General features: G+C 44.2%; 1 protein-coding gene across 2 annotated transcripts in view; it reads right to left on the bottom strand.

The window, feature by feature from the left end:
• Nucleotides 1-24,775, bottom strand: part of EPAS1 (endothelial PAS domain protein 1) — a 126,094-nt gene extending 101,319 nt beyond the window's left edge. Inside the window, exons 1-2 of one of the 2 annotated variants that reach the window (XM_035111181.3) lie at nucleotides 24,008-24,549; nucleotides 10,062-10,118 (exon numbers count right to left, since the gene is read on the bottom strand). In XM_035111181.3, the coding sequence (XP_034967072.2) occupies nucleotides 10,062-10,118; nucleotides 24,008-24,333 (383 nt within the window). In that variant the 5' untranslated portion in view covers nucleotides 24,334-24,549. Of the gene's footprint in view, nucleotides 1-10,061; nucleotides 10,119-24,007 lie in introns of both variants that reach the window. The other variant, XM_035111182.3, reaches the window with a different exon arrangement.
• Nucleotides 24,776-25,707: the final 932 nt, after the last annotated feature.

Below are 25,707 nucleotides of genomic sequence, written 5' to 3'. Positions count from 1 at the left end.
CTCCCACTGAATATGAACTGCTGATTAATATGGGTCCAGTGTTGGTGTTAACTGTATTAGGCATTATTAATTGGTCTACTTTATGCTTTTTTTGTTTTATGCTTATTTAAACTTTCGATGTGCTTTAAAATTAAACGTTATGGGATAGTTCAGCAATGCTATATTGCAATGCCTTGCCGTCGTTATGCTTTATTGCTCTTTTTTATTATTAACATGTGTTGTTGCATTACTTTATTATCTGAGAGCCACTCTGAGAACAATGTGTTTATGGGGAATGTGGTGACGATGATTATAACTGGGCAATCAGCTCATGGCTGAACTGAGAATTAAACTTGCTTCTCTCCAGTGATCCTGTTGACTCCCATTTCTTACGAAAGAGACAATTACTGGTGTGGTGTTTGGAATTACAATCTTCCACACATTCACAGTGCACTTCAAATTACTTTCCAAACAAATTTTAAAAATCCAGTATGTGATGGAATAGGAGACGAGGTTGTTCATAGTACAGTATACTGTTGTCATAGCAGTCTGGACTCACCAAATCTGCATTGAGCAGATTTAAAATACTAACTAATGTTGGGCCATGAAAGCATATTCTGACATACTACTTTCTCCATGGAACACACGTTTACAACCATTTTTGCGGGGAGGGAAAATTAAGCTAACAATATAGACACAAAGAAAAGCAAAGGTGCAACAGATACAACTCCTGTTAATGCTGATCTAAGGATAATCAGCATTGTAGTCAACGTATCAAGAAAACCTCAAACATCTCCAAATTCAAAATGCTGTATCTAAAAACTCTGTTGCCATGATTTTACTCTCAAACATCCCATTACCAGTGATTCCCTTGTTATTGACAACTTGGTGAAAGATGCTGTAGGATTCCTTGGCCTTGGGGAAACCATCTTAGAACGGCCAGTAGCATTATAAATCAGTTACCAACAGTAAATTGGTATTTCCATCAGTAAAAGGTTATTATCACAAGCAACATGGAAGGTCGCTTGAAAGGCTGATATATAACAGAGAGTTTTTTTGTTATTAGAACAAGATGTTTCAGTTCCTCTTAAAATAAATTTTATGGCACGGTAATAAAAAGGGAGGTGTGTGTTATTAGACAAGGAGTGTTATTATTATTCAAGAATTTTCTATTCTATTCGGACTCAGTTCAGGAGTCAATGACCTGCTTTGAGGCATATGAACACATAATGTTTAAAGTCTAAAGGCACGTGAGGTGTCAACCTTCCTGAACTTTTGGGTTTGGTCAGTGCTTAGGTCAGAAACATTCTGTAAAACCCATATACCAATGGAAACCAGTTGGGATATATAACTCTTCACTACCACCCTAAATTATACTGCTTAATTAAGCATAGTTTGGGATAACCAGAAATGGACTTTTGTGTGATCTCCATTCAGTTCTGCTACACAAAACAAATTCCTGGGCTCAGAATTCTTTAAATCTAAGTTTATGCCTTCTGTATGAGCATCCAGTTAGTGGATTTCAGAATTCTAGTAAAGAAAAATAAAATGGCTCTTTCAAGCCTAATGTCTGTCTATTTCTCCAATATAGAGCTAGGGTAGTTCAGAAAGGCTGGGAAGGGGGGGTACGTCCATTGTCTGTGCCCAACTGCCTGAACATGTGTACATATGCTCATGCACAGACCTATGTTTTAAAGAAGACTTTTCAAATGTCAGGTAGGTCGTCTGAGTTTTCATTGTGCTTCCCAGTGGCATGCAACATGGACTTGGGTTATCAACAAGGAACTTACAGCGTGGAATTCCATACATGGTATCCGATGAGCAGCAATTGTGTTTGCAAATAATTCTAGTAGAGCCCTGCCTTGCAAACACAAGGTGTTGCAATGTGGGTCTAGCTCTGGTTTCAAATTCCTACTCAGCCGTGAAGTTCACTGAGCAACTTTTGGCCAGTCGCTCACTCTTTCTCTCTCTCCCCTCTAACCTACCTCGCAAGATTGCTTTAAGTATGATAGTGGGGATAAAAGCCATTCTTGGTAACATATATATATATATATATATATATATATATATATATATATATATACACATGCAGTAATTGATTTAAAACAAACAAACAAAACTCAAGATGAATATGAACGGGGCAGGGTGCTGCAAGCATAAAATTATAGCCTGTCTCCTAGGTGTTACTTAAAAAATAAAAGTATCTTCATGAAATCCTTGTATAAATGTTAGGATTTTCTTTGATCTAAGCTGAAGCAAAGAACAACAAAGACATTCCAAGTTAGTCCAGCAAGATGGCCCATCCTCCCAACCAAAAATCCCAGTAATTTGCATCAACATAAAGAACTTTGAAGAATACAAGGTAATACCGTATTGGCTCGAATATAAGCCACACTCCCCCCCCCCCATTCCGCCCATGCAGAATATAAGTGTGGCCGCCAAAGGAAGGGGGAACGCCACCGGCAAAGTTGTGTGGCTCCCCCCCCCCCGCAGGAAGCAGCCCGGGTTTTTTTTCCCCCCTTCAATTTTAAAGGTGCGGCTTATTTGCAGGTGCTTCTTATATTCAGGCCAATACGGTACTGCCTAAAAATCTGTTTGGTTACAATCACGACATCAGCTGTAAAATATCTATTTGGGAAAGTTTTCATGACTTTTACACTATTCGTCTCTGTCACTGCCCTCCCTCCACCCAAATCTCTGGTTAAGTGAGAGTTAATCCAAGATGGAACCGCACATGTTAGAATAGTCTTGTGGTTCCATTTAAAGCCAGATAAGCCACCCAGATGGCGCTGTGGTTAAACCACTGAGCCTAGGGCTTGCTGATCAGAAGGTCGGCGGTTCGAATCCCTGTGACGGGGTGAGCTCCCGTTGCTTGGTCCCAGCTCCTGCCAACCTAGCAGTTCGAAAGCATGTCAAAATGCAAGTAGATAAATAGGAACCGCTACAGCGGGAAGGTAAACGGCGTTTCCGTGTGCTGCTCTGGTTTGCCAGAAGCGGCTTTGTCATGCTGGCCACATGACCTGGAAGCTATACGCCGGCTCCCTCGGCCAATAATGCGAGATGAGCGCGCAACCCCAGAGTCGGTCACGACTGGACCTAATGGTCAGGGGTCCCTTTACCTTTACCTTTTAAGCAATTCATATTCATTCAATCCAGTTTTTGTTAAGTCTTCAGAAGGTGTGTCAATCCACTCAGCAACCAATGAAACTGTCATAGTACCATGTTGGATTCCTCCCGCAGATTTCTGCCTGATTTGCATACATTTCAATAGCGAAACTTGAATTTTTTAATCACTAACAATTTAATTTTCTTTGCAGAATAGCCCTCCAGATGTTGTTGGACCCCAGATCTCATAGCCCCCATCCAGCATAGCCAATGGTCAGGGAATATGGGTGCTGTAATCCAAAAACATCTGGGAGGGTCACGGATTCCCCATCCTTTATATACAGTGGTACCTCAGTTTATGAACACATTTGGTTCCGGAAGTCTGTTCATAAACTGAAGCGTTCATAAACTGAAAAGTAATGGAAAGTGGATTAATCCGTTCCAGACGGGTCCGCGGAGTACTCAACCTGAAGCGTACTTAACCCGAAGCTTGGGTGTAATTGGTTCCGGAGGTCTGTTCATAAACTGAAGCGTTCATCAACTGAAGCGAACTTTCCCATTGAAAGTAATGGGAAGTGGATTAATCCGTTCCAGAGGGGTCCGCGGCATTCGTAAACCAAAAATTTGTAAACCGAGGTGCTCATAAACCGAGGTTCCACTGTAGATGGATAGGACACGAATATATTTCAGTACACATGAGCAACTGGTGTTTTTTCTTTGGAGTGGTTGCTTGGGTAAGCCACCTTGGGGGAAATAATTGTGCTTGTTTTGGAAACAATGCCAATCCACCCCCCACCCCCCAATAAAAGGGCTGCTGAAACTCACCTTAGTGCACAAGTGCCAAGATGCATTCAGAATGTCAATGTGATTAAATCAGCAAGAGTTGCCACTCACAGAAGCAACTTCTGCTGTTAAGTACAACTCTCATCAACTGAATCAAGATATCGTTTTACCTACTTTGTCCGCCGCATTTGGCAGATCCAGCATGACAACAACAAACTATGTCCATTATCTACCACAACTATAGATCTGTCAACCGCAAGATGCATTAATTGCACATTAATCCCTCGAAGTTTACCTAGCCAATTGTTTCCAATGGCATTCAATCTCTATATAGATGCTATAGCATAAAGGTCACATTCAGATCTGACGTAAAACCCATTAAAAATTGCATGCTGCTCAGGAGGCACAGCTTACCTATGGAGACACGATGGGGTGGGGTGGCAGGAAAGGTTAACACAGAGGATTGCCAGATAATGTACGCCTCACACTTTTACCACACCTTTCCAGTAATTATAAGCCATTGCCATTACTAATAATTGGTAGTAATCAGCCCAAAATGGGGGTTTGGGTTATATAACGATAGCCGGGACAAGAGAAGTCTATCCAAAGAAGGCCGTCAAATCTAAACCAAGGCAAAGTTGTAGGACCGGAAACTAAAACCCAATACAGCTTTCATTTCTCCTTCATTAAAGAAGATGGAGGCTTTCAATAAAGATTCATCAATTTTAGAGGGACTATTTTATACCAAAGATGAAAAGATGGGTTTGCTATTACCTCACAGAAGGGCCTGATTTAGATGTAACTACAGTATCACAGTTTTATATCATAGGAAACAAGTATTTAAGAAACCCAGATTACCTTCACCAAAACGATGTGTGTGAGGGAAAGAGAGACAGAGAAGGGCGAGGAAGGAGCATGTGGGGGCACAGGGCTCATTTTCAGCCTAAAACTGGTTTAAAAAATGGAAAGCCTGAACCAGGCAATGTACCACTGAGGTTTTACAAGTACAAGGAATGAGAGGGTGAAGAGTCACTTGACGAGCCAAAGCTTTTCTTGATCTCCCAGAGAAAATGGCTGGCGCAGAGTCATCTCTCACAAAAGTGACAACCAGAGCATTCACTGAAGGAGGATGTAGCCATGTGGGCTGAACACTACTCTTCTGTTACGTGAAGACATTACTGTCAACAAATAAATAAATTTACACACACACACATAGGAACAGCTTCGTCAGCACAGCAGGATTTTGTGCTGCCATTTTGGTTATTTAGAGAAGGCTCTGAGAAGGGTCTCTTTGTGGTTAGCAACTGCATGGGAAACGAAAGTTTACAACGCACCAGTATTAAATTTCCACCCAGTCTTCTGCTTATTTCTCTCCCCCCCCCCTTCAGGTTTGTACATGCCCACATAAAGAGGAAAGCTGCTGTTGTGCTTATTTCTAGCACACTTAATGCTTCCCATTATGCAACAGCTCAGGGCAACACTGAGGCACAATAGAAAGGATTATTTGAATTCAGACATCACTGTTTATTAGTGACAGCAAAAACACTCTTGCAAAGACTTTAGATAGCTAATAATAACAAATAAAGATAAAGGCTCCTGTAGCATAACAATTAAAATGCTGAAATATGAACTGGAACCTATTAATACAGCCAAACCAAGAAAGCCCATCCTAACATTCTTTTTTTTAAAAAAAAAAAAAAAAACCTAATTAAAACACACAAACTTTCATAAAGTATTTAGCGCTACATTTGTAAGCAGCCTCTTGCTTACTCACCCATGGTAGGTTAGGGTCACTTCCAAGTTGCAAGTCAAGGCTATGTTTTTTTGTCCCTAAACGTAGAGTTAGTTGGCTCACTTGTTTGTTAGTTTCTTTGAGGTATTTCCACGCCACCTTTTGCATACAAACACGTGAAGGGGCATTACAGTTAAATAATAAATTAAATGTGATAGGCGTGTAGCAAAGCTTATTTTGAAAAATGGTTGTCCAAACAATATACAGTGGTACCTCGACTTCCAAAGGCAATCCGTTCTGCGGCGCTCTTCGGAACTCGAAACCTTCGGAAGTCGAAGCGTCCATTTTGCGCTTGCGCAGAACGCACACGCGGTGAAAATACTTCCGGGTTAGCGGACTTCGGAAGTCGAAACCATAGTTTCCATAAGCATATACTTGTTCACACAACCAGCTTTGTCCATAAGTATTTAAAACGTATTGGCCCATGGGAGGGCATGACAATGACTGACAAGCAAATTTCCTGCACATGCCTGTAACACCGGGTGGCTAGCATGGCTCAGAAAAGCAACTGAACTGAAGAGAGAGAGACTATATGCGCCAAAGTTGAGTGAGCAAGCCATTGAACCACAATGCTGAATGAAGGCATGTACCTACCTGGTACTTCCGAGCTCCCAGCCTCTGGCATTCTGTGATCTATATTAAGCACTAAGTGTGTTTCAAAACAGTGGAGGAGGCTGGACTAGAAAATATTACAGGTCTGCCTAGTCTCCCAAGCTTACAAGTGCATTTAGAAGACGGTAAAATCTTAATTGCAGTGGTAGGAGATCAATCATATAAGGTAGGGGCAGTGGAAGGCACCCAGGTGTGTTCAACTGGCTTGCGTTAAAATACCGCAAACACCAGTGTTGTTAGTTAATTGTTCTTCCAGCCCAACCTTCAACAAATGGTCCCAGGGGAGTTACAAAAGGACCACAATTAAAAATATTAAAATCACCTGGGAAGTTTACCTTAAAATGTCAGTAAGAAGAACCTCAGGATAAATACATTCGGAACAAACACTGATTAATATGTCAAACTCTGATCTAGAATCCCCCAGAAAGAAAAGTTTCAGGAAGAATAAAAAGGGTTTTGTTCCATGCCTAAAAGCATAACAGAATAAGTGTCAGTAGAGATGCAAGAACACAATTTCCATTCTGACCAGTATTGGTTTCAATCAGGACTTTTCTTTTGCACTTTGGTTTCTGCCAAATACTACGTTATTTGACTTACTATCCGCTATTCAACATAAGTTATGTAAATTATTTGTGTACTGTGTTCATTTCGGTGTAAAGGAAATGTAAAAACAATGCTACAAAGTCATTTATTATTAATTGTTTGCCGTTTTTAAACAACAACTACATGAATGAATACCGATTGTGTTATCTTGGCTGATTACCATTTCTGACCACAGATGAACATGCAAACTTGCAACTGCTTCCATTTCCTTTTCTGTTTTCTTCAGAATTCTCTTGACATCCCAAAGTGCCAGGCAGGCATCTCTGGTGGAAAAGCTCCACAAACTACGGCCAAAACCATTATCTCTCTTACCATAACCTGCCTCACCTCTAGTGGCAGAGGCACCTAAAGAGAACCAGCATCTGGGCAGACAGACATGGAGATGTTTGTCTGTTAGATACCTGGACCCCAAGCTGTTTAGGGTCTTAAAGATCAGCGTGTGGGAACTGGGCTTGGAAATGAACTGGCGGCTATCACAAGTTCTTGTAATACTTAAAGGCAACCAGTGCAGCACACAACCCAAAGCACAACAATGAACAACATTGCGCAATTTGAAAAATCTCTCAATTAAAAATGCATGTGCTAAAACAACTTGAAATCACAATATAATTGCATCAGAAAATTGTACTCTAAAAGTTTTCTTTAAAAAAAACAAACAAACACCAAAACCCCACAGGAAAAATGAGCCCATAATTGAAGATGAAAGACTTTCCAATACCGTCTCCTAAAAATTAGCATAGTTTCAGCATTGCTTCACATAGATAATATGTTGGTGTATTTTCATTTTATATGGATCTCCCATGAGTAAGTAATATCCAAAGCACGGACCAACTTTCCATCTGGCGGGGCCAGCCCTATCATTAGGCAGAGTGAAGCAACCACCTCAGGTGACAGATTTTGGGGGGTGGGGTAGGGAAGCAGCCCCCCTGGCCATTTCCTGTGAGCCTCTTAGTCATTTCCCTCTGTTGGAGATCAGAGTTGCATATGCCACACAGACTGCACCCCCTAAACCACAGGGACCCCTCAGTTCCACTAAGGTGCAATGGAGGATGCTACCCATTGCCAGAGTTGAAGGAAGGCTCAGCGGCCAGTCCTTGCAGCTCCTGCACATAGAACTGTGGCAGCACCATTCTGTACTTTGCCTCAGGCATCAAAAGGGCTTGGGGCCTGCCATTGGCATTTTGAGAAGTGGCCATACAAATTTCACGCTCTCCCTGCAGACTCATAATACCTGGGCGCTATGGGATCGTTGGACTTTGAATTTTTCAACCATGCTTTTAATTAATGTATGTGAAATGTGTTGGTAGACGTTTATATAGCCAAGCTGAGTTTTGTAATATTCCATACTGACAATGATAAATCAGATTACATAGATAGATAAAATGCATCATACACTGTTTATGGCATCAACGGACATATTTGTTATGCTCTCTTTAGTTTTTCGTTATCCATCTCCCTGCCCTGCCTTTTTGCTGCTGTTTGTCTACTGTTTGTCTACTGTTACAGTCACTATGTCCACCAACTGTATTTTAGCATCTTCCATGCCACCAAAGTGAGAGAGAAGATTATAATGCTGTGCAAATCAAAGCATATTAATGATTAGCTGTGACATGGCAAATAGAAACTTCTTTATTTGTATTTTCCAAAGTTAAAGAAAGCTATGTTTTGAGTTTGTATTGAGGGCTTTGCATCTTTTTAAGCCAACATAAACAAAACAAAATAGTATTTTCAGTGCACCTCCAGGATCTTAAAAATACTGTGAAAAAGAATGGGATGGATAGCATCAAGGGTTTTTTTTGGCTTTTTTACATGGAGGGTAATCTAATTGTGAATACACATGGTTAGGAGATTTGTTGATAATGTTATCTGGAGGTTCAAGGATCAGCCTGTGATTTTCCATACAAAACAAGAGCGAAAATAAGCAGCATGGTATTTAAAATTAAAAGCCCAGTGAACATGTGCCACTTACTGCTACCATTATGTACGTCTAACCTAATCAGCGGCCAAATCAAATGCAAGCCATCTTGCTTAACTGTGACAAAATTGCATTTACGGAAACTACTTCAGAACCTCTTAAAAAATATGACCTTCAGACTTCCTTTTATCTCAGGCAGCAAATGTTTGTCTAGACGCCAAGTGCACAAACTGTACATTCTAGAACACTTAAAAATGAAGTACTATTGGGTCCTTCTATGTGACAATCCTCGTGTTCATTCAACTAGATGGCCTTTTGCTGTCGCAAAAACCGAACTGGCTGATTTGGAGCTTGCGTGTAGGCAAAGACTTTGTGCTCTTAATGAGAACAGGTGTAACCCTGGGCTGGATTAATCACGATGTTAGGTAAGCTCCTCCACAGCAACATTTCCATTCCAAACTGGGGCTCCGGCTGCAGCACAAACAAGCAAGACTTTCCCAATACTTATCTTTCCATGGGTCACTTTTGAAATACCCTGCAGCTCAGAACACTGCAGCTGCTCTCACCTCTCCAGAGGAGCAGTGGGCCGGATCCCAACACCATGCAACTCCACCCGCTCTTCTTATAAACCTCAGCTGGATCCGCTCCAGATTCTGTTATACTAAAATTACTGGAAAACGGTGAGGTCACAGCCACACCATACATTTAAAGCAATCTTATACCACTTTAATGTTTAAAGAACCTTAAGAACTGTAGCTTGGTAAGAGCAATGACCTCACAGCGTCACAGACCTACAGTTCCCAGCCATAGCTGCCAAGTCTCCCGTTTTTCGCGGGAAACTCCCGGATTTTAATCCGTTTCCTGCTGTTCTCCCGAATGGAAAAAAAATCCTGGAAATCCCCCGGATTTCCTACCTGCCAGGGAGGCTCCATTTTGGGTGCTGGCGCCGCCCGATTTCCGGTGCCCAGACATGGGTAGCGCGGCACCGGAAGTCGCTTCTATGCATGTCCGGACATGCGTAGAAGCAACTTCCGGTGCCATGCCGCTGCTGATCCCGCATTTTTCAGCAGGAGACTTGGCAGCTATATTCCCAGCACCCTTACCAAGCTACAGTTCCCAGGATTCTCCATGACAGTTAACAAGTGCGTAAGAGTGCTTTAAATGTGTGGTGCGGCGGATGTGACCCAAGTTGCAAGCTAACCATTACAACACCTCTCAACTATTGCCAATCTCCAGAGGAGAGGTGCCGGTCCTTCTGCCCCTTCTCCTTACCTGTTGCTGCACTTCCCAAACTCCCCTGGCCTCGATTCCAGGAACCTGTTCTGCTCCCTGTAACACGCAAGGAGAAGCCCATTTAGTCCTGCCCTGTGCACCCCCCACCCTCCCAATATCTCAAGTTGCTTAAGTACTCTTTCTATAAAGTACCAATTGGAGAACAGCCTTTACCAAAGGTGTCATGGGCTTTGAAGACACTCGAACTCAGGACAAAAGGGAGAAGCGAGCTAAGAGGAAGACACGTTTGGCAAACGCTCACCACGACTAACTCCCACCCAGAAACCTCTGTCCCCACTGTGGAAGGACGTGTGGATCCAGAATTGTCCTCCACGGTCACTTACGGACCTACTATTAAAACTGTGTTTATGGAAGACAATCTTACTCGGCTACGAGTGATCGTCAAAGAAGAAGAAGATAACGTACCAGTCTTTAAAGGCAGGGTGCATACCCTCCAACATTTCTTCGATGAAAATAGGGATGTCCCATTCCATAATGAGTTTTACTATTTATACCCCACACATCTTACTGGGTTGCCCCAGCCACTCTGGGCAGCTTCCAACATATATAAAAACAATTAAACATTAAACATTAAAAAAACACACACACACCAGGATTGCCTTCAGACAGTTCGGGTAACTCCATACCCTCCAGCATATCTCCAAGGAAAATAGGGACATCCTAAGGAAAAGTGGGACATTCCGGGATCAAATCAGAAACCAGGACGACTTCTCTAAATCAGGGATGTGCCTGGAAAATAGGGACACTTGGTGGGCGTGGGGAAGAAGTGCATTCAAGCAAGTGCCATTGCCCTGCACTGGTTTCATACTGGCAATAAGTCTGTATGTTTTAAGCAATGGCTTCTTCCAATCTACTAGCGAGCACAAGCCATGCCCAGTTCTGAAATCTGTCTCACCCTATGGCCATATTGCAGGGCGTGGGTGGAACTTGGCAGAGGAAGTGGGTGGGATTAAAACGGACACTGGGGTGTGTGGAAATAAAGTAACACCCAGCTCCATCAAAGTTACCAATTATACCCAACAAGCTTCTGGAGCAGAATATACCATATAGCCGTGCTTCTTTTTCCTGCTCACAGGCAGTAGCAACAATAGATCATTTGCTCATGTGGGCTAGGTACCGTACAAGCAGCTGTAGCGAAGAGATATTCTGCTTACAAGTGACTACTTGCAAGCAAATAATAAGCCACCAGTGAAGTCAGATCATGCACCCTGTTTGTGTCTGTGATGCAAGCAGCACATTTAAAGCACGTTGCTTTGAAACCTGCAAACCGGGTGCCAGGAACTGTAGCTCTGTGAGGGGGAACCTACAGTTCCCAGGGTTCTTTGGGGGGAAAGTTGTGACTGTTAAAAGTGGAATAAATGTGGGGAGGAAATATTTCAATCAATGGTTTGCTCCAGCAGCTAGCAGCTAACATGAAAATTGAATGCAGGGATGAGGGATCTGTGCCCACCCCCCACATGCTGCTAAGCTACACCTCCCACCAATGGCTCTGCTGGCTGTGGGGGGGATGAAGGTTGGAATCCGACAACATCAAGAGGACCAGAGATTTCCCTCCCCAGTTTACTTGCTAGGAAGGAATTTCTAAGCAACTTTTAGTAGCTCCATCGACAGGCCCATGAGCATGCCTGCTCTGGAATACCTTAAGCTACACCCACATGATTCATTTGTCAGCTCGGTTACTCAATTTTGGGATGGAAAGATAACCTCCTGGAATCCAAGCTTCCCACTGAAACAATGCAAAGCTCCCTGTCGCTAGTCTAACTGCCACATTCTGGATTAGCTGTAGTTTCCGAGTCACTGTCAAAGGTAGCCCCACGTAGAGCGCATTGCCGTCGTCCATGCAAGACAGCCTCAACAGCCACATCCCCAGGCAGAAGCCACAGCTGTGTCGATCCATTATTGTATACTGGCTGATCTCCTACTTTCTGAGCCATGTTCAAGGTATTGGTATTAATTTCCAAAGCCCTGGAGAACTTGGGTCCAAGGGAACCCAAAACCCTTATATCCCAGCTCTGTCACAGAGATCATCTGCTGGGATGTCATTGGTTGCCCCCTGCGCTGCAAGTCTCACGATAACAAGAAGAAATAGAGTTTTAGTGGTATCACTGAACCTTCTGTTTCGACCTTCAAATGCTGGCTGAAAACCTTTCTGTGCCACCAGGCTTATGCCAGCAATTAAGAACACATCTCTCCATAAATAGTTAGTTAGTTGATGGGCTCTGATTTTAAATTTGCATGTGTTTTTATTACATAGAGTTATTATTGTAAACCTCTGTGATGATTTATTTTTTTAAGATTTAGAGGAATCTAAGTATTATATATATATATATGTATATATGTATATATGTATATACACACATACATACATACAGGCACACACAACAAAGAGCGGCAGTTTCCGACCTAATACTCAATTATTAGGGTCAATAGGACCACAATGCTATGCATGGTTTCCAAGGAGTAAGCTCAAGCTCCACAGAACTCACTGCATAAATAAACTGTAAAATATACTGAGCTTTAAACAAAAGATCTCTTGGGGTGGGGTGGGGGACAACAACAACCCTTTGTAATTGTGTCCATATATTGAAAATCCATTAAAAAAAGATTGCCACCCAGCTGAAATGCAACCTTGAGCTTTTAACAAGAAATGAAAACCATCTTGCAAAGAAGTGTTAGAATTTTAAATTGCTATCCTGAAGAAGGAACCCTATCAAAGAAAAGAAAGTACCTAGCCTCTGAATATTTCCCTCATTCTCTTTCCTCTATGCTACTATGTCACGGAAAAATTTGAAAGGATGAACTCTGCTACCGAGCTACAGCCCTTCCTCAAATGATTGGCTCCTCTTGTCAAAATAAAGATATAAGAGACAGAGTGGGGGCATATGCATATGCTGCATATGCAAATGAACTCAATCCCAGAATCATCAGAACTTCGGGGGCGGAAGACAGCTTGGACCAGCCCCAAAAGACAGTCTACTGTTTCTAAAGTCATCATCAAATTCCAACTGGGGGGTGGGGGGTGGAGAGAAGGGAACTAGGAGGGACTAAAAGATGTCAAGGTCCATGTCCTATGTCCTATAAAGATGGAGGCAACTCTTTGAGCGTTCTCCTCTTCCTTTTTGTAGGCTGAGCACGACGAGGACAGTTTGCCAAACTAGAGCAGCCACTGGCCTGATGCAGCAGCGCTAGTCTCATGTTCTTCTCATGAGGTTGGATTCTGTAGTGCTGACTTGTCCCCTGCCCCAAGGAGCTTCACACACAAATTTTGGCAAACAACAATGGAAGAAAGATGGGGGCTGGGAGAGAGAGAACATGTATCAACTGCGTGTTCTTAGGCAGAAGTTCTGCTGGACTCCAGCTCCCAGCAGCCCCAGCGGACATTGCCAATGCTCAGGGGTTATTTTCTTCTTATTTACAACCGTATTTCTGTACCGTTACTTCATACCATACAAAACCAGGGCCATTTGCAATGCTGAAACACAAATCACCATTTAAACAGTCAGTGCAAATAAAGATGCAGATATTTAGATTCGGATGCCTATGGTGTGTATGCTGCAGTCTTTAATTTTTGTTATTTTTTCCCCTGGATCTTTTTTCAATAATGAAACACAGAACCAAATAAACAGCACAAGCCTGGTCGGTCGATACAATTTGTCCACATAAAATAAAAGCGTCACGACCAGCCAGTACAATGCAAAATATCAAATGATGAAATCAAATATCAAATGGGCCGTGGTTTTGATAGCATTCCCTTGCTCTTTTGGCATGAAAAGCTCCTCCCATTTTGAATGACAGTCAGGGGATGTTACTGCCTGGTATAAAAACCATACTGTTCACTTTAGACTCAGGCACAGTTATAGCAGGAAACACACTTAAACAGAACCATGCTTAAACAGAAGCATATCATAAAAAGCGTTCTCTCTCTCTCTCTCTCTCTCTCTCTCTCTCTCTCTCTCATTTCTCTCTCTCTAGCACATATCAGGTGGGCTCCATTGCCATTATAAGAGAACAAGGGAAGCGTTCATGGTGAGTTCCAGCACCTCTTCTTCTAGAAAAATAGCACTTGTGTGTGTGTGTGTGTGTTTTGCTGAAACTGCAGATACCAAATACACCTGTACATAAATGTAAATACGAATTTAGTTACCCATGTGTGGCAAGTTTTACAAGGAGGCAAGAAATATATAAAGGAAAATTATATATATATATATAAAGCTATAAAGCCCTGCATGCAAACAAACATAGGTGGTGGTTTTGTTTTGTTTATAATTGGAAGAGGCTATTTCTACTTCCAGGTTACTGATGTGGCAAGAGTGGCTGACATTCTCCACGCGCAGGAAGGAAGTGGGGGAAAGTGGGTTAGTGCCCTTTTTCGTATTTATTGGCTAAGCTGCTTGGCCTGGTTTTTTGTTTCAAACTGAATAGCTGTATTTCTGCTCAGATCAAATATTATTCTCTCACTATGAACTGGAAAAAAAACATCCCCAAACTTTCTAATTCAACTGAACTTTTACGGAGGCCAATTAAAACTAGGGTGCGCAGAATCAGTCATGTTCTCCAAATAAAATGAAATAGAAACTTGACAGATCCCACATTCTTGTGATCGCAAGAAGAGCCCAAGAGCAGAGTGCCTTTCCCAAAGATGAGGCATAAAAAAATTCAATAAAAGCAAACATTGTTACCATCGGCCTTTACAATGGAACACAATCGTCAATGTTTGTTGTGTCAAGTGAGGAGGATAAAGGCTACTTTCATGCCATCCTAATTTCTACAAATTTAAAACTAATCTCAGTGCTTTAAGCCAATTTTATTGTATGTTTTTCAGGGCCCCGCCCTGCCAGGCCAAGTGGGAAAAACCCTGAAGGGCAGAGAGAGCAGGTCTTCCAGAACTCAGAGCCAAGATGGTCTCTTTGTGCCTCCAGGTTTTAGGGCAAATCATCCTGCTTCATTTCCAATCAATGCCTGGCCCTGTATCTTCCTGCTGAAATTTGATAACTTTTCATACCACCAATGACCCAGAGGTGTGTGGGTGGGTTTAGCCCCACTTTTGTTCTTGTTGTTGTTTTATAGACTGCGTTTAAGCCAAAAATGACTTCTAAGTGGTTTACGACTATAAAATCAAATACCTTATTAAAATACACAATAACAAGACCACTGGAGCATTGAAACATCCTTAATTAAAACATACCATTGAACAGTTAATTAAAACGTGTAACCATTAAAACAGTTATGTATGTATGTATATATATATATATATATATATATATATATATATATATATAAGCTGCCAAGTTTTCCCTTTTCTCACGAGGAAGCCTATTCAGCATAAGGGAATTTCCCTTAAAAAAAGGGATAACTTGGCAGCTATGATATATATAAATAGTTAAAACAACAAAATCAGAAGTTCAATGTGCTTTCCCAAACAGGTGTGTCTTCAGGAGCTGGCAGAATGCCGATACTGATGGGAGGTATCTCATATTTCAGAAAGCTATAGTAGAAGTGCCCTTCTACACAGCAGTAATGCAAAAACACTAGGGCAGCATTGCAGAACACCTAATAAAGTTTAACAATTTGTGGACGGTACAGTACAGCGTAAATCCACTAGTAATGCACTATTATTGTTTCATTGATAATATTGCAGACTTCACGGGGGGAGGGGGAGCACCAGTCTTATTCTGGGTAGAAGGAGCATCTGAACAGGCCCACAATAGGACTTCTTGGGCTAAGACTAACACTAGCAATGTTATATTTGGGCAGAGTGAAAACATGGAGATCCTCCAGCAGAGAGCAATCAACTCAAATGAACTTTCTCTATCAATAAATATCCTCCGCCCTCAGCTGAACAGCTTCCAACCCCTTACTTTAATTATTTGTTCAGCTTATATAGTGATCTTTCTACAGAAATCCCAGATAGGTTAACATAATAAAACAAACATAAATCTGTTCAACAGGTAAGTTTAAAATTTTAGAGCAGCCTTTACCAACCTGGTGCCCTGCAAATGCTTTGGAATACAACTCCCATCAGGACCATTGGAGATGTAGTCCAGCTCTAACTCTAACATCAAGAGGCCACCAGGCTAGTGAAGATTGCTAGTATACAGGATATCCAGTATATAGAAGGCAATGCTACAAAACAGTCTAATTCAGCAGTAACAGCTTTGTAGCTGTTTAATTTTTATATTGATTAGCCATTCAACCTTAAAGATATCTGCATTTTTATTATATATTATTATTATTATTATTATTATTATTATTATTATTATCATTATTATAAACAGTCCTGGCAGTTTATGATATGGTGCTACAGTAATACCTATATTACAGATAAATATACATAACATAAGTAATCCCTGAGGCCTTGTGATGCTCACTAGGGCTGATTTTAGTTGGGAGTCTGACAACATCTGGTTATCCACCCCTGTGTTTAAAGCAGGGTTGGTGTATGTCCTGAATCTCCCAGAGGCCATACTTAGATTCACAAAATGTGTAGGGGCATGCGTACCCCCGTGCCCACCTACCCCCCAAAAGCACTGGGCATATATATCAATAAACTCAAAATAAATAGAGCTGAAGCTGCAATCCTATGCGTACGTACTTAGCAGCAAGTCCCACTGCACTCAGTTTGCACAGGATTTCAGTGCAAGCTTTAGGATCGCCAAAAGAAGCAGCTGTCATTGCTGTGACTGCAGAATCTGACTCACTGCTACAGAACCTTATATTCCATTTCACTAACACAAACACTCCTTCCCGTCGGCTTGTTTTCCAAATGAACGTTTTCATGGCGTACAGAAAAAGAGTGCTGTTTACATTCTTTGGGGAAGAAAAGGCAAAAACACTCCGGCCAAAATCTGTAACGCTACGTGATGCAGATTAAATGTTTGCTCCGAGTAGACAAAACCAGAAGAGCTACTTGGCCTTGCAAACTCCGCCAGCAACAGAAACGACAAAACGGTTAATTGCTTCTGGAGCACACGAGAACCCTGAGTGAAAAACCAAGACCTTTCAAGAATTTGAGCTAAAAATGTTCTCGGGACACTGCGCCTAAAAAGAAAACAGGAAATCTGTCCCAACAAGATCTGGACATCTGGACATATTAGTCTGGGACATTGCAACCGGCAACACTGAGAATTGTACCCATGGGGCTGTGGAACTCCCTCCCAAGGGAAATCAAGTAGCCCACCCTTCTCCCTTGCGTTCAGGAAACTTGCAAGGCTTATTTATTTATTTATTTATTTATTTATCCATCCATCCATCCAGACATTCGGCTGATGGTTTTACAAAGTTTTGTTTGTTTGTTTGTTTGTTCTCCTGTGTTTAATTACTATCTGCAGCCCATTCTAATGTTGCTCTGAATATTGCAATTCGTGTAACCTTGTAGTTGTGTAACACCACGGGTTCCCTTGGGAGAGGAAGGGCGGCTTATAAATTTGGAACGAAAAAAATAAATGTTTGCGCTCAGTGGGATTCCCAGTTTGCTGTATCAGCAGCACAGATGAAGGTGAGAAGGATGAGATTCTTGGCGAGCAGAAATTTAAACATCCACTCCCGGCAATGCCGTCTCCCTCGCTCCCCGCGCCTCCACTGCTCCCATGATACAACTGAGCACCAGCAAAGAGGGCGAGCACGGTTTGTGTATGGAGGTTTGTGTTCTATATGTAGTTCAGGTATGTGTAACCACGTACACAGAGTGGCAAAGTGGTGTGTATTGCCATCTTGGTCATGCCCACATTTGCATTGGCCACATTCACCTTTGGCATGAGGCCCTCAAAGGGTTGGGTCTTAGTGAATGTGGCCTTTGATTGGGGGTGGGGAGTCCCATACCCAATATAAAGGGTTGCAGACACAGGCTATGTGCACACTACACATGCAAAACACATTTAGAGCACATTGTTTTCCGCCAAAGAATCGTGGGAACTGTAGTTTACTCCCTCAGACAGATCTAATTCCCAGCACCCTTAAACTACAGGTCCCAGAATACTTTGTGGGAAAAGCCACTCATTTAAAGGGTGCTTTAAATATATGATGATTACCCAGTCATTGTGTTATTCAGCCTTAAGTTTTCATTTGCCTTTCAGTACTAGTCACTCTACATAGTAGAACATTTTATTACACAACACCAAAGCAAAGAACATGCTTTCTAGCTTCCAAATATGCCCCAGAACAGACACAGCAGCCCCACACCATCTGCAAGACATCTACTAACTTCTCCTTCTAGTTCACAAGTTAGCCTTTAACTTTTCCGAATTTTGATCTGGCAGTCTAAAGCTACAGAGTGTGCCTTTCCTTCTGTGCTTATTACGACACCCTAAAATTCTAAAAGAAGAAGAATAAGAACAACTTTGCTAACCTGATACAGGAGTCCTATAGACCCCAGTTAAGTCATAGTTTAAAAGAACAGGATATGACACACTCAAATTTAATGCAAGCATATTAAATTGTTCTAAGAGCAGTTGTTCATATTCCAGCTACAACTATTGGAGTGGGTGTGTTATACAGAGTCTGAAGTGATCCCTGTTTTTGAGTCATATTCCACAGATGATTTCCCCACACAGAGCCGTAGCTAGGTGATCTTACGCCCCTGGCAGCACCATCCAGATTGCGCCCCCAAGCCGCAGGCAAATTAGCTCTTCTTTCTGCCTCTCCTCCAACCCTCCCTTCCACCCATTCAATTCGCCCTCTATTTAAAACCATTTCTTACGAGGAAATAATCACTATTCATATTTATGGACGTATTATTAGCCGATTTTGCGCACCCCTGGCCGGGGCCCACCTCACCACCACCCCTAAGCTACGGCCCTGTCCCCACAAATATTATTCATGCACCTTTTCTTCAATAACCACTGCAAAAATACTTCTGGGAATATAATTTATTCCTCTTCTTGCTCTTTTTGAAGAGAAGGTACTGGTTAACACACCCTTGCCTTGACTATATCAGCTTAGCTGTTGGGTTGTTAAATGAGAGCTTTTCACCATGCTGGACACCAGGGGTTCATTTTTCCTCCCCGGCACACTTTTAATGAATGCAGCAAACGCACGCACACCACAAGAGCGGACGGCTGAACGCCATGGACATTCAAGTACTTTATTGTTCACGAAAGCTGAGTTGGCATCAGAGGAGAAAAGTTTTACATGCATAGCTGCCAAGTTATCCCTTTTTTAAGGGATTTTCCATTATGCTGAATAGGCTTCCTCGCGAGAAAAGGGAAAACTTGGCAGCTATGTTTACATGTATCAGTACATGCACCCAAAGGCAACAGGGGTTAAATATTCAATAAATAGGAAATATTCCAAAGGGACATGACCTTTACATTACATATCCTTGCTCATTTGAAGCTATCTGCTCTGCTCTGCCAAAACAACAGATAGAGCTACGCCAACAATGCCAAGATCTTATACATATACCTTATACAGGCCAAAGGGGGCTTTATGGTAGGTTTGCTCTGGGAATCTTCACACATATCTATATTTCCTTCACACACACACACACACACCCTCCATGAAAAGCTACCAAGTTTCTAAAAGGTGCCACACAAGAAAACACAAAGCTTTAGTGTGTACCCAGATCTCCACCCAAACTGTGGCCCCTTCTCTTCCATGCACACATTTCTTGACTATAATAAAAGAGAATGGAATGACGACTGTTCAGTTATAATCGCAGAACTGTAGACTTGGAAGGGACCACAAGGGTCATTGAATCCAAGCCCCTGCAATGCAGGAATCTTTTGCCCAATGTGGGGCTCAAACCCACCACCCTGAGATTAAGAGTCTCATGCTCTACCGACTGTGCTGGTTTGGAGTCACTATGCATCTCACAAGCTCTCTTTATGGCAAATTGGAAGTTTCTACCAACAGAAGTCCGCCCAATTAAAAAAAAAGATACAAACTTAACCCTCTTTGAATGTCTTAAGATAACAGACCATACAAGAGAAACACACATAAGATGTGAAGTTCTAGGTTGCAAATATGGAAACATATATATTTTTAAGACAACAAACTACCCGTGCTCCAAGTTTGATCCTTTCAGCAAAACCTGGACATGATCCAGCCAGTGTTAAAACACTTTTAAATCCAGTTGAAGTCAGTAAAACACACTAAGTTTGAGTTGATTTTTGCTATACCCCAAATTTATATTTTCAGGGATTGGAACCAAGGGGTAACTTAAACACATAATGTGTAGCACCTCATGTGCATAGAAAACTTCCCCAGTAAAACCACCAGGCTTCAAAGTGCTTCGCACCCTGAAACTCCTAATAATTAAAATGAAGACACATTATATCAAACTAAGACTACTCAGGAGTAAGATCCACTAAATTCAATGCGAACCAAGGCTGGGTGTCACATTAACACATCACACCTTTGTAGCCTATGTTGAATAAAATAATATCCTGAACATTCCCTGGTTGAACCCTCTGGTGTAACAGACATTAAGAGACTAAACTGGGAAGCTGGAAGCCTCCAGTTCAAATCTGCCTCTGCCATGAATACACTAGGTCAGTGTTTCCCAACCTTGTGCCTCCAGATGTTTTGGGACTACAACTCCCATCATCCCTAGCTAGCAAGACCAGTGGTCAGGAATGATGGGAATTGTAGTCCGAAAACAGCTGGAGGCACAAGGTTGGGAAACACTGCACTAGGTGACTCTGCATTCTCAACCATGGGTGTAGCGAAGATGGGAGGCAGAGACCTGCCCCCTTGAATCAATAAATAATAATAAAAAAGCTAACAGAGGTTCTGCGCCCCCCCCCCAAAAAAAACAAAAATCCTGGCTACGTTCCATGTTCTCAACTGAAATATGTTTAACAACAGGTGTATTGTAAGGATCATTGAGAATGTACAGTATGAGAAACATTTTGCACAATCAGAAAAGTGTGGTACAAATCTGAAGTATTAAAATTGTCAATTCCTGAAGCATTGAAAGGTGAAGGGGGAGGAAACGACCCCTTTCAACTTCACCTCTGATGGTGGCTAAAAATGTGTTGAAAGGGAAACCACATAGAGGATGCGGCTGAAAAAGGGAGAAGCATCTTCGTCGACACAGGCTGGCTGCGTTAAAGAACCCGCCTTTGCACAATCGGCAAAGCTAGTAATGGGGGAAGATGGCGTAATAAAAGCAGCCGCGGAGCTGATCTGAGGAGGAATGGACGGAGCAGGGGGGCGGGAGGGGCAGAGGTGGCGGTTGTGCAATCCAAATTCACCCTTTAACCTCCCGGGAAGCTGCCGGACCTTCCCAGCAGCACCAGCCTCCAAAAGGGGATCCACTTGACTTAAACTGCCTTGCACTGGTGAGTCTCCGGACGGCTGCCTTCAGCCTGTCCCAGACGCTGGGAGGGTCTTCAAAACTTCGGGGAGGAGTGTGTGTTGCTCTCCACCGAACCGATCGCCCCCAGAAATTTCCTTGCGCCGCCGGCGAATGCTCATTTCAATCCGGTGTCACTCCACACATGATCTCCAGCTTTTGGAGAGACGGTGCTGGAAAGCCAGCGCTCCGCAAACTGGCGCAGTTCAAAAGTTTATGTGAACGCAATCTCTCTCCTCTCCTCCACGCCCCACAAAAAAAAAAAACACTTCTTTGAATCCTACTCAGCTATTGACGAATTGCAACCGAAGTTTCCAGCGAGCTGTTATACGCGCTAAGACGCGCGTGGTGGCGATCCGTGGTGGCACCAGGGAAGGACTTGGGGGCGCAGAAGCCCAGGCCCCCAGTCCACAGGAGGGGCAGGACGCAGCCCCAAACTCAAAAGGGATGGCTTACCGCCCAGGGAAGCCAACGGGATGCCTCCGACCCAGATTTTGTGGACTCCCAACTCCATTCAGCACCCCACACACACAGTCAGCATGGCCAAGAATTAAGGGAGGTGAGGGGTTGTCCAAAACATCTGGAGGGCGCCACGTTGGCTACCCTTGGTGAAGTAATGCTGATGACCCCCCTAAAGAAGGCTCACCCGCGTAAAGAAAGACCATTAAGTCCAGGGGCTAAAATTACCTAACTGTACTCCTGCAGTTTTCTGACGGCGCATTTCTCCCTAGCCTACGCTGGCTGAAAATCAGCTGTGCATTTAGTATTTTCGGGGAAAGGAGTGTGAAGTGTTGCATCTGGAGTGGCGGCTCCTTAGTGCAAATTGTCGTTATTCCTGCCTCTGGAAAAATAAATAGACCACGGGACGCAGAATGGGAGTCACTCCGTTTACTTTGTAGAGGATTCGACTCAATTCTTTTCTCGCGTAATAGCTCCCAGACGCGCGACAAGAGCGAACACCGACAAAACATGCTAAAGTCCCATGTTGTCATTATGCAGACAGATGCACCCCGGGTTACATTTTAACTGGCTGTCTAAAGGCCCACGGAATGGGAATAAGGGGGAGCGATCTTCGGATGCCCCCTTCTCGGTTCTAGAGGTTCTAGAGTTACAGTAGTTCAACTGGTAAAGAGTGGAGCAGGATGCCAAAGCCGTTGGATTTTAGTAGCGTGAGAAGAGATCGTTTTCGGACCTCTCTTTTTAAGGTTGATAATCGCTTTCCGCCCCCTAAGAGTAGTTCTGTCTCCAAAAGACACTGGCACACACAGACACGCACATTTCACAAAGTGCAGATCTGCGACGGTTCCTTAGCTTTGGCGAACAGCTTTCTTGGGTAAATTTGGGAGCATCCTACCGTATAAGCCTCAGTCCAAGGAAGAAGAGGAGGGAAAGGAGGGAAACTAGCCCCAAAGCTGGAAGTTGAACCTTCCAAAAGTACACAGATCTGGGAACGACAAAGCTGTCACAGATCCCGAAGCAAAGCCAAGAAGAAGTAACATTATTTCTTTCGCGCCGCAATTCCAGTGAATAGCTTCAGTCATTCCCAAGGCATCGGGACGAGATCCTGCCAAAATTCAGCGCGTCCATGTCCCGCGGATTTCAAGGGCAGAGTTAAGAAGCAGGGGCTAAGCCTTTTCGCCCTTTGAAATCGTCGGGAACTTAACCAAACGTGTTTTAAAATATATTATTATGAGTATTACAATCCAGCCTAAGAAAAGCTCTCGGAGGTCCTGTAGATTTCAGGGCAGACGAACACGTGTTTAATGAACTCATGAGAAACATGGGTTTTTTTAAATAAACAAAAACAAAAAACAAAGGGATGTAAAACTGCTCAGCTTAGTCTGGATTGTACCCAACATTAAAAACATAAGACAAAAGTGTGCAAACATCAACAAGCGAATCGCACAAGTGTGTGTGTGTATATATCATAGCAGCCAACTCCTAGGGGGCGAGGTCCCTTCGACCCTCCAATAAAATATTTGAGGGGGCCGGCCCCCAAAAATTGATAGGCATTGCTATTCAAATGGTGTGCATATACCGCGTCAAGTGATCGATTATGCAGGGCGAGGCTTGCCCAATATTTTATTCAAGTTGGCACCCCTGTTGTGTATACACACTATATATATATATACACACACACACACACACACACAAAAAAAATACGGTATATATACCGGTATATACACACAAAGGTGTGTGTGTGTGTGTGTGTGTGTGTGTGTGTGTGGAGCAGTGCCAACTTGAATAAAATATTGGGGGGCCCAAGTAAGCCCCACCCCGCATAATCGCTTAGAAGTCGCAACACCCACCCACCATCTAAATGGCAATGCGCATCAACGTGGGACCCCACCATGCAACCCCAAAAATAATTTCAAGGGGCCACCCTTCGTGAGCTATATGCCCATTATATCAAGATCAACACTGAGGCCTTCCCGTCCAACAAGCAGAACGACGATGATACAATATTGACAAGTTGTTGCTGTTATGACCTGATACGGCAGGACAGACCTCAGCCGGAGAAGCGCCACTTTGGAGCTGAGAGGACTTTTTCCTAAAAGGGTTTCTTTCGGCGCCGGATCGGGGGTGGGGGTGCCCTGCCGCCCAGGTGCGCCCTCGGCGCCTTTCCTCTTACCTCTTCTTCTCCTTCTCCGCTGTCATCGTGGAAGCGGCGACTCCGCTGTTCTGCGCGGCGTCCGGGTACACGGGCTCCCTCGTGGGCGCGCCCGACCCAGGCAGGTAGGCGGCCTGGCTTGGGTGGGTGGGAAGGTCCCCGGAGGCCTTTGGATAGGTGCAAGTGTCGTGCAGGGCTGCGCTGGCGGGCTCCCTCTTTCGGCCGCGCAGGTTCCCTGGTGGCGGCGAAGGGCTCGGCGCGCGCTCCTCGTGGCGAGCGGGTCCGGCGGCGGCGCTGCTTTCGAGGCTGCTGCGATCCCGGGGCCGAGCCGCCCCTGAGCTGACCATACAGTCTCAGGACACTGCCGAGGATTGTACAGTCGGCTCAGGGGAGAGACGAGGCGGGGCGGGCACTTAGCTCCGCTTCTTGCCGGCCGCTCGGAGGGGGATCGACGTGAAGAGGCAGCTGCGCGCGCGGGGCTCCCTTTAAGACGCGCAACCTGGGCCGGCGCTCCGAGAGGGGCAGGCGCGAGGCGCTCCTCAGCCAGCCGACGGCTCCCGGCTCCAGCTGGAGCGGCCGACGGAGCGCCGGCCAATGGGCGGGCGAGGCGCGCGCCGAGGGGCCCGCCTCCTTCTCCTCCTCCCCCGCCTCCCTCCCCGCCCGTCGAGCAAGTTTCTCCGACTTGTTGAGAGGAAGGAGGGCGGCGGGCCAGCCGGAGGGACGCGCGGTCAGAGTCAGAGAGAGCGAGAAAGGGGCATCGCCACAGGCGGCCTTCCGGGCACTCGAGCCTCGGCCCCGGGACCTGTTTGCCTACTAGGGAGCTGAGAGGGTTCGGTGACGCACGGGGAGGAGGAGGACAGGCGAGGAGGCAGGCAGGACACGGAACAGCTCCCGGGAGCCGTCAGGAAGCTGCCAGGGCGAGTCTCGCGCGCCAGGGCCGGTTTCATTCAGGCCCTTACCATTAACTCCCGGGGGCAGGGGTGCCAACTAGAATAAAATATCGAGGGCGGGGGAGGGAGCAGGCATGCCCCGCCCCGCATCGTCGATCACATGACATGGCACACGCACACAAAATTTGGGAATTATTCTCAACTTTGTGGGGAGGGGGTAGCCCCCTGAAAGATTTGATGGAGGGAGCTCGACGCCTAGGAGTTGGCTTCTATGCCTAGGGGCCAAGGTCCCTTCAGGCCCCCTCTGAAATATTTGAAGGGGGCCAGCGCTCCCTCCAATTGATAGAAATTGCCATTCAAATTGAATGGGTATTGCAGTTCAAATGATGTGCGTGTGCCACATCACGTGATCACAGGGTGAGGCTTATCTTGTGTGTGTCCCCCCATATTTTATTCAAGTTGGGACCCCAGACCTTTTTTTAATTATTTAATAATTTATTTAATAATTTATTTAATAATTTGTTTTATTTAATACTTGCCCTTCACCCCAAGGTCCCCTGCAGGGTGTCACTTGTGCTGAGAATCACAAGTGCGACCGCACTGACGTCCTGTTCGCAGGCTTCCCGTGGACACCAGGTTGGCTACTGGCAGAACAGGATGCTGGGCTAGATGGGGTATTGGCCTGGTGCAGCAAAGATCTTAATGAATGAGAGCCCAGCAGACCCAAACTTATTGAAGGTGGGGGAAGCCTCCTCCACTGGAGGGATGGCTGCCGAACCTCAATGGTGGTTGGTCAAGAGTCAGTGGCTATAGGCACCCCTGAGGCCCTGG

The sequence above is a fragment of the Zootoca vivipara genome, chromosome 3, assembly GCF_965207765.1.
Source record: "Zootoca vivipara chromosome 3, rZooViv2.hap1.1, whole genome shotgun sequence".
NCBI lineage: Eukaryota > Metazoa > Chordata > Lepidosauria > Squamata > Lacertidae > Zootoca > Zootoca vivipara.
Note: the sequence above shows the minus strand (reverse complement) of the source record. Positions and strands in the feature narration are given on the sequence as shown.